Raw genomic sequence first — 16180 nt, forward strand, 5'->3', positions numbered from 1 at the left:
GGGAGTGGAGGGCAGCCTTCTTATGGCCAGGCTGGGGTGCCAGATGGATGATTCAGAGTCCACCACGCCCAGTTCCCCCATTAGCAGTCTGGTGGCATTGAGGTGTGTGGGTTGATAAGGTCCTTGGGACAAGAGATGCCAAGCTAGTAGGTTCAAGAGCATGGGTGCCGGGCTGGAGGCTCCCATCAGGAGTTTGGGGGGCCCTGATCAGCTCTTCTGGGCCCTCTGGGGCCCAGGGCTCCCTGCCAACCCCTCCTGGGCTGGCGATTGTGGCCCTCAGTAGGCCGGGAGTTTGTCAAGAGGAAGGCGCCTTCAGCCCCGTTGAGGCTGGACTTGGCCCACGGCGTTGGCCTGGCAGAGGCCCAGGCCGCACTGGGCTCCCCAGCAACGACCGCTTCAGTGCCATCTGGAGGTGGCCGCTGGCCGGCAGGTGGGGGCAGGGAGGCAGCAGCTAGGTCTGCCTGTGGCTCTGCTGGCCGGGCACAGTGCCATTTTCCAAGTCCTCAGAGACAGAGGTGACAATAAGAGCACAGATACTCTGTCCCAGGTCTTCCCAAGTGGCCACGGAGCCAGGCGGGCTAGGGAGGGTCTACAGGAGCCACAGGGGGGCACCCCTATGAGAATGCCCACCTGGCAGGGCTTGTGGGACCCTCGGCTTCTTCCGGGCAGGCTCGGGGCAGCAGGGTCTCACTCCCGAGTCAGAGTCACAGCTCCCTTGTGGCCTGCACGGCCTGGACCCTCCCAGGCCATTCTGAGCTGCTGGCCTCCTGGCCACGGGGTGATGTTTGGGCAGTGGCTGCCCTCATGGGCTCAGATTCCCAGAGAGAGAAGTGAGAGCTCCTGCAGGAGAGCGGGGAGACGAGGGGTCCTCCAGAGAAGGGCATGTGCTCCCCTGATCAGAAGAGGCGTCCCCTCACTTCTGGCAATGTCAGGGCACTGTGGCAACACCCACATCCTCTCTGGTGCTCTGCCACTTGAACATTAGTCCGTAGTACAATTAAAAGTGACACTGGCCGGGAGTTTGGCCTAGTGGTTAAAGTGCTTGCCTAGCATGCTTGAAGACCCGGGTTCAATTCCTCGGTACCACATATAGAAAAAAGCCGGAAGTGGTGCTGAGGCTCAAGTGGTAGAGCTCTAGCCTTGAGAAAGTCCAAGGACAGCGCTCAGGCCCCGAGCTCAAGCCCAGGACTGGAAAAAAAAAGAAAATGACACTGGTGGAATTGGATAGGGAATGGGGGGGGGGACAAGATGAGGGGTAGGGGTGGGAGTGGGGGGAAGGGAAATGGGGACCAAGACATATGAAAGGGTATCAATGTATAGGAATTAATGCACCATCTATCTGGCAAATATCATGAAACCTTTCTATTAATTACAATAAAAAAATATATGAAAAAAGTGACACTGGTGGGACCCAGCCTTGCCGAGTGTCTGAGAGGTGGCTGGTCCGGGGGGGTCCAGGGGGCAGGGGTGGATGCAGTCCTTAACCTGTGTCCCTCATCTTCCTGACTCTGGAACAGGGGTCCCCACCTTAACAGGCTCAGAAAAGGCAGCTGTGGAGGAATTGCTCTTAGGACCCCACCAAGTTATAGGACACACCCGTCTGGAGTGCTGGGCTTGGGTCTCCAGTCATAATAGGAAGTGCAGCTGGTCCCTGAGGGGTTCCAGGCCCTCCTACTGTGGGGACTTCAGAGCTGCCCACAAAGCCTCTGAGGAGAGGAGAGTCGAGGGACCTCTTTTTGGCATTGGCAAGGTCCCCTTCCAGACCCCAGAGGGTGGCCGTGCGGTCGCCTGAGCACCCCACCCTGGATTGGCTCAGGGCTTGGTCGATCACTTACTCCCACCCCCAACAGGCCTCTCCCTAGTGCTGGGCCCCGTGGGTAGCCTTTGGAGGGATGTGGGTATTTGGCCAGGGAGATTTCCTCCTGAACCCCAGGGTGAGGGAATCGGGGGCGGAGCTGTCTTCCCGCCTCAGTTTCCCTGGATTCAGTGTGGGATGCTGAGCTGTGGATTCCACAACCACTGCCTGCTGTGGTGTGAGAGAGCTCAAGGTATGGGGTTCCCAGGCTGGGAGCGGGAGAAATGTTTTCTCCAGACCCAGCTTCTGGACCGGATTGCTTCCCACCATCCTGGGGAGGAAAGGGTGGGCGGGTTTCCCTGAGAGGGAGCGGGGGCGGGAAGGCCTAGGGGACTTGGCGGGCCTGGGCAGGGCAGAAGGCTTTCAGCAGAGGCTGCCACACTCCTCCCACAGGTCCCTGGAGCAGGGCAGGAGGCCGGCACTTCCCTTCCCAGCCCGGAATCCCCCCCCCTCCCGGGGCTGGACACGCCTGTGGTCTGGCCAGGGCCCCAGGCAGTCCCAGCCCTGGACTGGGAAGTCCCTGGCTTCTGGGTACCTTCCACACACCCTCCTCTGTCCTCTCAGGGGCCCCTCACAGACCCTTCCCCTCCAAGTCTGGGAGAGCCCTTTGAAGCCATGTGCGCCCCTCTGCCTCACACCAAGAAGTCGAGGAGCCACCTCTGCTCCAACCTGTGCTGGGACACAGTACAGCTGTCTGGGTCTCCTGGGGACAGCCCTCCCCCTGGCCTGGGTCTCATGGGAGCAGCCCTTCCCCCCCCCCCTGGCCTGGCCGCCACTCTGCTGAGTCACCCGAATCTGGGAAGCTCCCAGGACCACGCCAGCTGGGATGAGGCATCACAAATGCGCCAGTCCCCGGCCTCCCGGGCACCTAGGGCTAGCCTGCCATCTCTTCCGAGCCCCTGGAACCCTGTCGGGCCCTGCCCTCTGCCTTGCACCACTCTAAGCCCCAGGATGGCCTCAAGCCAAGCTCCATGCCTTGGGACAGAGGCACCCTGTGCCCTGCAAGGGCAGAAAGGGCAGTGCAGTTCAGACCCCCCCACGGCATGGCCGTGTGTACAGCGCTCTCAGTGTGCATGTACTTTGTGCGTGTGCAAGATCTGGTAGCCATGGCAACCAGGGCTTGGCCTTGATTGCTGGACTCTGGGAAAGAGGGGGCATGGCGCATGATGGCTCGGAATGAAGGATGTGACAGGCTGGTGGGCATGGAGGCCAGCCTGGCCCTGCCCCTGCCCTGGAAGCTCACTATCTCCTGTTCTAGAACACCAGGGGAAATACAAAGCAGGATGGCCGGGCCCTGGAAGCTTTTGGCCACCACCGCTTGAGCCTGGGATAAACAGCTGTGTGCCACTCAATGGGTGCCTTGTCGGGAGGGCCTGGCCCTGGCCAGGCTGGGAGGACTCGGCACTGGTAGACACAGTTCCTTGCCTCACCCTCCCACCTCCCTCTCTCCCGACTCAGTTTCCCCCTCACCTGGGATGGCGTACCACAGTCTAACCACAGCCAGTTAGTGGACTTGGAGAGAAGGACGGAGACCCCGCCTTGAAGGAAGACGCACACCTTTCACGGGTCCACAGCCCTGGCTCGTGGCCTCTGGCTGAGGCCCTGATGGTCCCGTGCTTTGCCGGGTCCTCGGGGAACCACGGGCAAAGCATTCCTCCCGGTCCACCAGCATCTGAAAAGCCTGGGTCTGAACTACCACCGCCTGGGTGCCTCAGTAGAGTGCTGTGCCTCAGAAAAGGCCCAGGGGCCGGTCATCCACCACGGGGCCAGAAAGTGCATATGGCACTGGCCTCAGCCCCTGGTTCATGGTGGTGGCGATGGTGGGGATGCTGGGGTGGCCGTACCGTGGTATGTGGAGGCGGTGGCGGTGGTCATGTGGCTGATGCTGCTGGAGGATATGCTGGGTGTCATGATGTGGTGGGGGTCTGCAGTGACAGTAAGTTCCTGGGGTGGTGGAGGCAGTGTGGTTGTTGGCTCTCGGAAGGGAGCAAAGGTGGCCTCGTTTTTGGCTTCGCAGTCATGGGAGGCACAGGGAGACTCGGAACTGTCGGGTGTGACTGTCTTCTGCCTGACAAGGCAGCGCCTTCCGCCTCTGTCTCCCACACATTCGGAGATCAGGTCTCCGAAGGAGCTGGGGTCTCTGAGGAGGCTTCTGGAAGGAGGGCTCTGGAGATGCGCCCTCCCTCTGCCCTGCCTGAGCTGCACACATCAGGGATGCCGCCAGACTCACTCGTGCCCCTGTGTCCACAGCCAGCAGCCGCTTGATGGGAAACCCTCCGGCCTCCTCGTTCATGGGCAGCTTCCTCGCCAGCGGTCTGGGCTCGGCGGCTTCTGCGCACGCCAGTGGCGCCGCCCCCTCCCCCTCGGAGCAGGCCTACCGCGCCTCCCATCCTGCCACGTCGCAGATCTGGTTCTCCCACTCCCACGAAGGTAAGCCAGAGCCCTGGACTTTCCGCCACCCTGCAGCCGCAGGCTGACCATCGTGAGCCCTGGCTGGTGGGCCCTGCCACACCAGTTCTGGTGGGGTCTACCTCCATGCCAAGGAGGTCTCCAGGAGGGGTGGTAATTGGTTGGAAATGGGGCTCCCCCCACCAGGCATGGGTCCTGGCCAGATGTGCGCTCCAGATGGGCAGAGGTGGAGAAAGGGGGTTGGGAGGAGAGGGTTCGGGGGAGCTGAGGAAACGTAGAGCACAGCTGGGCCAGCGAATGGGGACGCACCCTCTGCCACAGGCTGTACCCCACCTTCCTAGACTCAAGGAAGCATGGGTTCCAGATGTGCCAGCTGGGCAGGAGAGGAAAGAGGAAAGCCTGGTCAGCAGACACAGGCTGTCCCACTGGGGCCTTGTCCCGGGACAAAGAGCCCCTCCCAGGCCACCAGCTTCCCAGCTCTGAGCACACGGTCAACGTCTTAGAATCCCTGCTGCTGTCAGACCGGACGTCGGGGCAGGCCCGAGGCTCTGGAGGCCCTCTGGACCCCAGGGTGTCTGGAGGCCTTTCCAAACCACGGCATGCCCTGCCCAGCTCCCCGGGGTCTGCTCAGCACTGAGATGAGCTCGGCACAGCCAGCTTCTCCTGGTGCACACCCCTGTGGAGGGGAAGGGTTAACCCCCGCCCCAGCCTGGCACACAGTTGGAGGTAATTGCAGTTGGCAGCGGGTACACAGGGCTCTTGCTCCTGGCACTCGGCAGTGCCGTAACTCAATGACTGGTGCTCGGGCGTCGTGTTTACAGAGTGCAGCGACCCACACACGGTGCTCCGCCTGCCCTATTCCGGGCAGGGAGATTAGCGCCCGGCGCTGCTGGAAGCCAGAGAACCCTTCTTTGTGCAACAAGAAGGGGCCGTTTTCCAAACAGGACAGGTGACAAGTGAGAGACAGTTGCTGAAGTAATCTGGGCTTTAGGCGCTGCTCAGGCGCACATGTTGGGCTAGCGATAAGGCTAGGGCTCTCCTCAGGTCCCAAGGCCAAGTGGTCACAGAAAGGTCCTAGCCCATGCTTACCTGTGCCCCACCCCAACACCTGCTACTGGAGCCCAGCAGAGTCCCTAGGGAGACTCGGCTTGCAAAGCCAGGACCTGGGATGAGGCTTCCTTGCTGGCTTTGTGGGTCCCAGGCCTTCTTGGGCCTCTCACCGGGACTCCCTGACCACTCTTATGTCAGCTGAGCATCTCCTGGCAGGCTGCAGCATCTGGCACCCAGGATACCTGTGTCAGGGTGGAGGGGGACCGGGCAGGGAAGCAGGCAGGAATGGAGGGCCACCGCAGCCAAGGCGAGGTTGCCCCGGCCCCTGGCCTCGGGTACACACGGTTTGCTCTCCTCCCTTCTCGTAACTGATGAGTTCCTGGAGCGGGGGAGACAGCCTGCTGCAGGCTCTGCATTTAGGGGTGCTATCCTACTCTTCCTCCACCCTGCCTACCCTCGGGGATCCTGCCTGCCAGGAGGGCGGTTTGTAGGCAGTACCACCTGCCCTGGAGCCCTGTCCTCCTCCGGGGTCCACCCAAGCGCCAGTAGGTGGGCCGTGGGATGGAAACAGCCAACCGCCTCCAGCCTCTCACTTCCCCCGGTGCCAATGGCTGCCTGAGTAGAGCGGCTTATAGTGTACCCTGGGCATGCCTCAATCCCAGTCCCCAGCTGGAGCCCAACTTCAGGAGGCTCCATGCCCCAAGGGCCTCCATCAGGCCATCATGGCCAGGGTCCAGGTCACATGCCGGGGCGGGGACATCCCAGCACCTTGATTTCCATCTTCCCCTGCCCAGTCCTGCATCCTGCGTCCAAGGCAGCAAGGGCTCGCCATGCCGCACTGGGTAGGCGCTTGTCTCTCAAAGCAGCTCCCAGGGCCGCAGCCCCCACTCGGCCCCCTGCTGTGCAGGCTCTGTGCCCAAGGCCAGGCAAGGGAAGTTGAGCGCTGGTGGGCACAGTCTAAAGGGGCACAGGACGTGGCTCTGCCACTCTCCAGGTTTCCCTAGGGAGGGTTAGCTGGGGAGCATTCCTGGCCCGTGCCTCCATTTCCCTCCCTCCCTCCTTCCAGTTAACGGGCCTGCCCCGGGATCCCCTTCCTCCAGGGTCCTCTGCCCCCCTCACTCCTGACAGGCCACATGGTCCGGCCAGCTGTGAGCTCTGCGCGGCAGAGGCTAGTGCAGGCGGGGCTACAGCGAGTGGCAGCCTGGCTGGCTGCCCTGGCAGCATGCCTGGCTGCTAGTTTGACGGGGTGCCAGCTGGCTCCCACGTGCTGGGGCCTGTTTCTCGGCTGTGTGTGTTCAGGAGGGCGGGGGCCACGCGGGCAGGGCCACGCGACACGGCCAAAGAGTGGGGGCTGCCGGCACGGTGGGCGGCCTGATCTGCAGCCACCACCCCAAGACGGGCAGGAGGGCAGCCCCCAGCCTGAGCCGCTCCCTGCTCCCTCTCTGCCCAGCGCAGGGCCGCCAGGGTGAATCTGGCAAGGGGGTCCCAGGTGTCCCCCACTCTAAGCAGGGCCTCCCAGCTAGCCGGAAGACCCCCCCCACCTCACCATCTGCAGGGCAGCTGCTAGAGTGGGGGGGGCCTGGGCTTCCTGTGTCCCTGGAACAGCTGGGGGTCTAGGGCGGCACCCCAGTTAGAGGAACCACCCCAGAACATCTGGCCTGAGACAGAGGCTGTTTGCTCAGCCTCCGGCTGCCTGGCCCTTGGGCTCACCCAAGATGAGGGGTCTTGCCAGAAGAAGACCCCCTGGGGCCTGAGATGGGGGCAGAATTAGCCTGGGGCAGAGGTGAGGCTCTGTGCTGGCCTGGCCTGGCGGATCAGCTCGGATGTGGGCACAGCACAGCTGGTTCTATTGTCAGCCGCCTGCCTGGACCACCCACAGGGCAATGAAAGGGGATGCTGTTCCTAGGGGGTCAGCTGGGGAGGGGGCGGGAGCCCAGCCAGGCTCGTCCTGGGCTCTTGTGCCACCTGGAGGGGGAGCAGAGGGCACATGTGCCAACTCTGGCATCTGCCTGGCTGGCCTCTGCCGAAGCCACACCCTCTGTGGTGGCCGCTTCTCCACGGAGGCCTGGCTGGGTCCAGTGGGAGTGGGAGCTGCACACAGGAGCCACCAAGTGTGCCCAGCTGTTCCAGACGCTGCAGCTGCCAGTTGGCAGCTGACCCCCGTCCTCTCCAAAGCCTCGGGGCCTACAGGACTGCGGGGCAGCTGAGAGGGCCAGGCCTGAGATGGCCCGAGGTCTCCCCGCGTCCACCCTCCGAGGTGGGCCCGAGGTCTCCCCGCGTCCACCCTCCGAGGTGGCAAGTGGCTCTCGTGACCCTCGGGTGCTGTCCTCTGGAACTGCCTTTTCCACAGTGACTGCTGTCCCTTGACTTCAGATCCTGGGACCCACCCCAAGCTGTGGTTGCAGTGTTCCCTTGGCGAGACCCCCAGGAGCCCCTCCAGCCTAGCCTCTCTTCCGGGTCCACTCCACATCCCAGGCCCTGCGCTTCCCCGTGTCCCTGCCCATAGCTCCAGGGAGCAACGGGGCACGTGAGGGAAAACTGTCCACCCCGAGAGCTGGGGACAGCATGGGGCTGGTGGGCTCCCAGGCCGTGCTTTGGGGAGCCAGTGTCACCGCTGTCAGAGGAGGCATGCTCTGACCAGGCCTCAGATACCTCCCCTGGCATCTTGTGGCTGTGTGCCCAGTCCTCCCAAGCCCTTCTCTGCACCCTCAGTCTCTCCTTGTGCCCACAGAGGCAGAGGCTGCACAAGACCTGTGCCCCTCTCACCTCCACCTCGGGCAGTGGTAGACAAGGCCTTGGTGGCCATAGCCCATGAGCTGGGTCAGCCTTAAGTAGATTTGCCCAGCTGTGAGACTCAGAGCCTCATCTCTCCAGCTGTTCTCTCAGGAGCCAGGGCAACAGGACACTGCTGTCAAGCTGTCACACCTGGAGGGGGGACAGCTACACTCACCTGGAGGGGCCCCCACACCTGGCCGTGTTGGGGCAGCCGCCCACCAGGTGCTCCTGCACTGCCTGTGGAGAGCGGAGGTCCTGGCATAGTGTGCCTCTGGGCGGGGCGGGGAAGAGGTATGGGAGTCCAAGCTGGCGAAGGTTTTGGGGGTCATGTCCATTTGAAGCCCCTCGTCTCCCCACCTGCCTGGCCTGTGTGGAGCCTCTCCATGGGGCAGCGGCCAAGTCAGGGGCACATTCCTTCATGTGGACACATGGAGCCTGCCCGGGCGGCAGGGACCAGCATCGCACCCCAGCCCAGAGAGGAATTGGGGTGGTCAGTCCTGGGGGCTGTACGTCCTTCACAAGGCCTCGCAGCCGCCTGGGGTGAGGGCACCTGAGGATAAAGCAGGAGAGCTTGGTGGGAGAAGAGGTGACAGGGTTGGGGAGAACTGGCAAGGTTGTGGTCCCACAGGGAAAATCCCCACCAGGCTGGCATCTGTGGGCGGGCCCACTCCCAGTCTGCAGGGTGCTAAAACCATGGCCCAGGACTGGACATCTGCCCCTCTGAGTGGGCAGGAGGGGCCCCCACCTGACAGCTGCCCCACCCTGTTGCCCCCCCCCACTGCTTTCCGGCTCCTCTGTCTTTCCACTGCCTGCTCCATTCCCTTCTGCAGCCCCCCCCCCTTATCATGCCTTCTTCTTGGGGCAGCTCTTATCCTGACGTTGGCACTGGATCTCCTCTGACTATGGCAGGGGCCAGGCAGGAAGAGGGAATCCTCCTGGACCCCTCCATAGCCCCTTAGGGCCACTTCACCTGTGCTCAGCCAGGCAGGACAGGAGGAAGAGCTCCCGGGTCTCAACCTCCCAGCAGGAACGTGTCTCTGGGCCGCCTGGCCCTGAGTTTGACACCTAACCCCATGGCTGGGCCCCCTGAGCCCTGGCCCCTGGGTTCCAGACCCCCTGTGCTGCTGGGGTCTCCATCCTCGGCCCTGAGCTATCAGTGGCTGCAGCCTTCCAGCACGCCACATCACCCAGCAGGCCCTGAATTCTGGCTTCTGGGCTCAGAGCAGCTGCTCCGATTCATAAAAATCATTTTCTGTTTTCTTCTACAGTCCAGAGAGTATAGTCTTGTTGAGAAAAGAAAGGGGCCTTTCTGTTCCTGGGGTAGGAGGCCCCTTCTACCCTCCCTCCCTCCCTGCGCCCCCAGGGCTCCCCACCCCCTCCCCACCCTGCACGTCTTCCTGCCTCTACATCCCTTCCTCTGCCACCATTCGCCCTCTGGGGGCCTCTGAGGGTAGGAGGCCCTCAGAGTCTGGGCTGGACCCTGCGTGTTTCACCCCCACACCTCAGCTGGGCCACCACCAGCTCAGGCTGGGCGGGTGGGGGGACACACAGAGGGCCACCTGTGCCCTTCATGGTCCCCAAAAGGACACCAGGCAGGAAAGAGCCTGCCTCTAAGCCAGCTCAGTGCCTGCCCCCTGGGAGAGCAGGCCAGAGGCCCAGACCTCCCGAGGGGCACAGGGGGGTCCGGCTGGGAAACGGCGTCTGGGAAGGAGGAATTTACAGACTTCTGTTTACCAAAACGAGGCCCGTAAAACATTTAACAGCAGCCAATTACAGGGGGACAGCTGCCATGGTTTAACTAGCCCCCCCTCACTCCCCCAAGGCCCTGGCCGGCTGCTCCCACTCCCGCCCTACTCAACTTTTGTCAAGTCTCAGGGCCTTCCAGGAGCTGAGCTTAATCTGGTAAACATCTGCTGCAGATGTGTCCCCCGCAGCAGCCAGGCTATCGCCCTGGCCTCCAGCAGGAGGCCCTGTGAGGGACAGGACAGGCGAGGCGGCTGGTGCCTTCCCTGCCCTCTCACGCGGTCTGGGAGGGGACCTGCACTCTGTCCATCAGGCTTCCCTGTGCAGGACTTCGCAGAGCTCTTCCAGGGCCTTCTGGAGGAGCAGGGGGTCACACTCAGAGCATGCAAGCCAGGGAACAAGTTTCTTCTCTGTGCAGCAGTGCTTGGGAACGCAGTGCTATCCGAGTCCCGCTGGGGGGCTTGTCCTGGTGCTGTCTGCTGCCGCGAGGCTCCTGGAGCCTGGCCCCCTGGGCCAGTGACAGTGGTGGCTGGAGCTCACACTGGCAGCAGGGAGGCAGCCGGACCCCGACCCTGCTCCTGGGGAGGCGCCCTCAGGCCGGCACCCGCCTTCATCACTGCCTGGCATAGTCTGTTCCGCCGGAAGTCAACAGGGCAGAAAGCACAGGGCAGCAGGATTGTCCTGGGCCCCACCGCCCTGGGGACATTCAAGAGATGTGGCACCATACCCTGGAGCCAGGCGGAATCCCCCTCTCGGGTCTGGTTTGCTCTATGGGGTAGGGGAGGGTGTCCTGCCTCAAATATCTGTCACTCCCCCAGTTCCCTCTGCTCATCCTGGAGGGGCAATTTGGGCCACTGGTGTTCATGGGCAGCCATGGGTCTCAGGTGTCCACAGCTGGCCTCCCATACGGGCACACAGACGAAGCCAAGAGTTGGCAGCATCTAATGCCCAAGCTGAAGACGGGCCATCTCACCTGGGGGACAGACCCCTGTCCAGCCCCCTGCCATTCCCCCGGGGCTGTCCCCACCTCCATATCCTAGCTGTGGCTGTAGCCCAGCAAGAGAGGATGAGGAAGGCTGCTGCCAGCTTGTTGAAGGAAATGTGGGGCTCCCTGCCTACCCCTCCGTCCTCTCAGTGCTGGGGAGTAAAGGCTTGGTACTGAGGACTAGAAAGAGAATGAGACTTCTCAGTACCTCTGGGACTCAGAGGAGGGTTTACCTCCTCCACAGAACCTCGGGGCCAGCACTTGGTGACACTGTCAGGTGGGAAAGAACGCACTGAGAAACCACACTCCTGGTGGCTTGCAGGGGGGAGGGGGGGCAAGCTTCCTTAGGAGCTGTCTCCTGCAGGCAGGGACCTGGAGGGAGAGGGAGGGGGAGGGGTATGATCAGGTAACCAGGGCCAGCTGGACCCTCAGGTCTGAGAGAGGCCTGCCTGGCACAACTCAGAGCCACCGGGCAGTGGCTGGGGGCCGTGGCCTGGGCCGGAAAGGAGTCCCCGGGCACCCAGGCTGGGGACCGAGGGCAGCTTCAGTCCACAGAGGCTGGACCTGGGTGGAGAGCTCTGCTGGTCCAGGGGCCTGTGGATGGTGGCCAGGCCTGGCTCTGGCTCCCCCTAGGCAGGAGCTCCACGGGGAGTCTGACCACTTCCCACCTCCTCTCAAGACCCTTCTTTGAGGCCTTTTGTTGCTTGGCCTGGAAGCTGAGGCCGAGCAAGCCTGCTGGGCGGGATCAAAAGCAGCCCCTCCAGCCTCCCCTCTCCAGCCCATCAGCAATTCAATTTGTGCTGCACCGGAGGGATGGTATTAGTGGAGTCAGAGTTAATATGATGTATTGATGGGCTGATTTCCCACAGGCAGGCGGCGTGCCGTGCACCTGGGGGCTTCTCACCTTCCAGGGGCTGCTGTGGTCTGGGCCGGGGCGCCAGGAGCCACCTCTACAGCCAGTCCTTTTACTTCCTTAGCTCCAGCGTACCCCAGATTTTCGGGGAGTCTGGCATCCACCTTCCTACCCGTGAGCCACTTGGATCACCATGGAAACAGCAACGTTCTCTACGGGCAGCACCACCGTTTCTATGGAGCCCAAAAAGGCAAGTGCTGGGGGGCCTGGCGGGGGGTGGGGGGGGCACGTCCTGGAGGGGGGTGCTGGGAGCTTCCGAGCTGAAGCGAGGACAGCCAGTGTAGGCCAGCCCTCCCACCGAGGATGGGAACTGGGTCCCTGGGCCACCCGGCTCATCCCAAGAGCACAAAAAAGCCTCATGTGGCCTGGCCTTGCCCTGCACCCCCAGTGCTGAGGTTGCCCAGGGGCGCCTTTAGTGAGGGGGACGGAGGGAGACCCAGGGACTACTACTGCATTGCATCTCCCCTCGCCCGCTGAGCCCAGAGTGGGAGGGAGGGGTCCGGGAGCCCGTGGTGGCAGCCCTGGCCGCTTTGTCATGGAGCTTTGTCATGGGGAGGGTGACCCCCCCCCCCCGTGTAGTGCTCAGGGGCCAGGATGGTGTTAAGTCAGTGCGTATCGGTTGAGGGTGACCCTTGGAAGGCCAGGACTGTCTGTGTGATCCACAGGACCAGAAGGAACGGACCGGACGGGCAGAGACTCGGGGAGGAGGGGCGGGGCGGGCCCTCAGGTCATCACCACTCCAGCTCCAGCAGTGGGCAGGCTGTCTGGGATGGAGTCAGCTCTGACTCAGGGAAGCTGGCCGGCGGCTAGGCCTGTGTCATGTAGTGTGGAGAGTTAGGGAGATGCAGGGATTCCATCACAGCAGTCCTGGAGTGCCCCAGGAGGGGAAGCCGGGCCTGGCGAGGGGGCCTCCTACAGTCCTCAGGCCCCAGGACCTGGGTGTGCCAACTTGGTCTGGGTTCTTGGGCCAGTCCTGCCCTCAGCAGGAGATTCTTGGCCTCACTCAGATGGGCCAGCTGCCACTGAGGCTGGGCCGGGAATGTCCCCCCCGCCCCCTCCCCAGGGGATGCAGCTGTAAGCCTGGGCAGACCCTCACAGACACATAGGAGCCCAGCCTGCCTGCCTGGCTGAGTCCCCGAAGCCCCTGGCCACACACCCAAAGCCTGCAGCTGTTTTGACAGCATCTGTCAGAGGCCGGCAGGTGTCTGGTCCCAGCTCCAGAAACCCGATCCCAAACCTGGGCCCAGGGACTCCCTCTGGGCAGCAGGCGCCTAGTGGATCGGCAGCCTGCTGGCTAGGCCTCTCGATTTTCACAATATTGTGGTAGAGTCTCATCCAAGAACATTATTTGGTTTTGGAAATTGAGCTAATTAGGTTTCTTCTGGGCTCCCCTTTCCCACTCCCCTCACCCCTTGTTTCTAATTAGCAGGAAATTGACAAGGAATTTACATGACTGAGGACAGTTTTACAAGTTCCAAAAGTTTCTTCCCGCCCCACCTCCCACCCCCTTGGTTCCTCAGTTTTAAGCCTCACCTGCTGCCCACCCAGATTTCCCAGAAGCTCCGATCTCGCCCCAGCTTCCAGCCTGGCTGTGAGTTGGCTGGGAGAATCTAGAGGAAGGCTTTGCCCCCAAAGGCCCCAACTAGGCAGTGGGTTCTTACCTCCAGCCTGACTTGAGGTGGGGGACAGGTGGGTACAGCAAACTTCCCAGGGTGGCCTAGATGTCCTTCAGACACCCTAGGCCTCGCCCCCCCCCCCGGGGTTCCAGTCCAGTAGGAGCCATAGACTGCATTGCCCTCAGGTCCCCACTGTGCAGGGGCACTGGTGGGGTCAGGGGCCAGGAGGCCAGGGGCTTTCACAGCTCTGGGTACTGTGTTATGGGAGGAAGCTACAATTAGAATTTGGAAAGTTCTGGCAGCTGATGGTGTAGCAACCCCATGTAATGCTTAGAACGCTGCAGTTTATCTAGGATCTGTTTCTCCACATTGAGGGAGAAAGGGGTGGGGGAGGCAGAATCCAGCTAGTCCAATGATACACACTGTCTCCCCAGCTACTGGGAAGGAATGCGCCCATGCCAGCAAAGGGCAGAAGCCAAGGTCATACCTGGGAAGACGATAAAAGCAAAACCGAGGAGGGGAGGCATGGCTCATGTATAGACCACAGGATCAAGGCCCTGAGTTCAAGTCTCAGTGTCAACGGGAAAGTCAAATAGCGTGGACGCAGAAGCTGTCCCTAGACAGGACTCAGGAGTAGGGGTGGGGACCTGGGCTCCCCGGGCCTCCCGGGCTTCCTGCTGATCTTGGCTGTTTGGTTCACAGATAACTTCTACCTACGCAACCTGCCCCCGCAGCCTGCTGCCATCCTCCCTGCCAACCACAGCTTCCCCAGCGTGGCCCGGGCCGCCCCCGCTCTGCCCATCGGCTCCTGCAGCCGGGACCGGGCCGAGCCCGCCCCCCCGCAGAAGGGCCCCAAGGAATTCGACCGCTTCCTCATGGGCAAAGAGCTGGGCAAAGAGAAGGCCAGCAAGGGGGCGGAGGGCAGGGAGAGGCCTGCTGTGGAGGAGGACAGCGGCGGCAAAGAGCGGCACAAGCTGGTGCCCCCCATGCCAGCGGATGGGCCTTGCAAGGAGGGGGGCCCTGCCGCCCGGGGCTCCTGTGAAGACCGCCCCAAGCACCTCGCCTCCTGCCTCCTCAACACCAAGGTGCTCAACGGGGACGTGGGCAAGGCTACGCTGGCCAGCTGCGCAGGGGGCGTGCTGGGCCGGCCTGGCGCCGGGCTGGCAGCCGCGGGGCGTTGCGCTAAGGAGATGGCAGGGCCCGTGGAGCCAGGGCCAGCCTTCAGCGAGTGCCTGGAGCGGCGGCAGATGCTGCACCACGCAGTGTCCTACACAGTGCCCTCTGGCCTGCCTGCCGGGCCACCCCCGCCCCTCAGCACAGCCGCGGGCTCCTTCCCCTGCCTGCAGCTGCACTCCGGGCCTGATGGGCTCTGCCCGCTGCAGGACAAAGTCTCCCGGGAACTAAAGGCCAGCGGGCCCACCTTTGTGCCTTCTGTGGGACACTTGGCCGACAAGAGCCGCCCCTTCCAGGCGACCGAGGCCTGTGCCGTGGCAGGTGAGGGCAAGGACCGGCACCTGGACGGGGCCCTGGCTCCCGACCACGCCACGCCTTATGGAGTCTCCTATGCCCACCTGAAGGCCGAGGGCAAGGGTGAGCGGCGGCCCGGCGGCTTCCAGACTGCCCTACACCCCCGGCTGAAAGGCCTGGAGTACCTCAGCCCGGGCCCCGAGCCCCCCTTCCCCAGACTCCCCAAGGGCAGTCTGGACAAAAGTGGCTACTTCGAGCTGCCCACCCCCCCACAGGACTGCGCCCGGCCCAGCCACCAGGAGCCCCTGGGCGGGAAGGCCGCCCAGGCCTGCTGCACTTTAGAGAAAGTGGCCAACAAGGAGGCCAGCGCCGGCCCCCACGGGGCCCAGAAGGTGGCCCGTATCCGACACCAGCAGCACTTGGCGGCCCCGGAGCTGGAGACCGGGGCGGGCGGGGCTGAGGCCAAGCGCCCATCCCTGGAGCTGGCGTCTCTGGGCTATAGCGGGCCCCACCTGCCCCCATGGAGTGTCCAGACAGGCCAGGCCACCGCCATGGCCATCAGCGAGGAGCGCAAGGGCAGTTCCTACCTGGACCCTTTCGGCGGTGGCCTGCAGCAGGCGGCCCTCCTATCCCAGGAGCTGCCCGCCCCACCCGATGAGGCCTCAGCCATGAAGAACTTGCTCAAGTACAGCAACCAGGCCCTGGTTGTGGGGCAGAAGACACCCTTTGTGGGCCTGGGTGGCCTTAAGGCCAGCTGTGTCCAGCAGGAGGCCAAGTTCCCAGCCTCCAAGGGCCCAGGCCCAGTGGAAAGGCCAGACTGTGCCCGGATCCGGGAGCACGACGCTGTGCACGGAGACGGAGAGGTGCGGCAGCCGCCCGTGGGCATCGCCGTGGCCTTGGCTCGGCAGAAGGACACGGCCAGCAGGCCAGACGTGGGCTACAATGCCAACAGTGGGCGGCAGGGCAGGAGCGCCTCCACCTTCAAAGGTACAGCACCCTCAGGCGGGGACACCCACATTGGCCCCGGAATGTCCCCCGGAGACCCCCAGGGTCAGAAGACTCCCATCATGGATGGCCCTGACTCACTGAGGGCCACAGCTTGCTCCGACTGGTGGCCTCTGCCCACCACAACGTCCTTCCTTTTTCTTTCATGTTGCTCCTGTGCAGCTGGTGGGGGCCCACGTGCTGCACACGTGCTGGACCTAGAGGGTGAGGAGGAGAGGACGAGGTTGTGCGATGACCGCCTGGGACTGGCTGGCCGAGAGCTGCTGCTACAGTAAGAGCCAGGCTATGATGCCATGAGGGCTGCGGGGGGAGGGAGGGGGGCTGAGGGGAGCTTCCTGCTCCCAGGGGAAGGTGGGAGGTGT

The 16180-nt window shown here is 63.2% G+C and overlaps 1 protein-coding gene across 2 annotated transcripts in view; it reads left to right on the forward strand.

Annotated features, from left to right (window-relative positions):
- Nucleotides 1-16180, forward strand: part of Bahcc1 (BAH domain and coiled-coil containing 1) — a 49896-nt gene that overhangs the window by 15520 nt on the left and 18196 nt on the right. For both annotated transcript variants that reach the window (XM_090351358.1, XM_090351357.1), the window contains exons 2-5: nt 4106-4285; nt 11795-11920; nt 14049-15800; nt 15981-16089. In XM_090351358.1, coding sequence (XP_090207484.1) covers nt 4106-4285; nt 11795-11920; nt 14049-15800; nt 15981-16089 — 2167 coding nt within the window. The remainder of the gene's footprint in view (nt 1-4105; nt 4286-11794; nt 11921-14048; nt 15801-15980; nt 16090-16180) is intronic.

This window comes from Megascapheus bottae, chromosome 17, assembly GCF_031878675.1.
Source record: "Megascapheus bottae isolate mThoBot1 chromosome 17, mThoBot2.hap1, whole genome shotgun sequence".
In the NCBI taxonomy this organism is placed as follows: domain Eukaryota; kingdom Metazoa; phylum Chordata; class Mammalia; order Rodentia; family Geomyidae; genus Megascapheus; species Megascapheus bottae.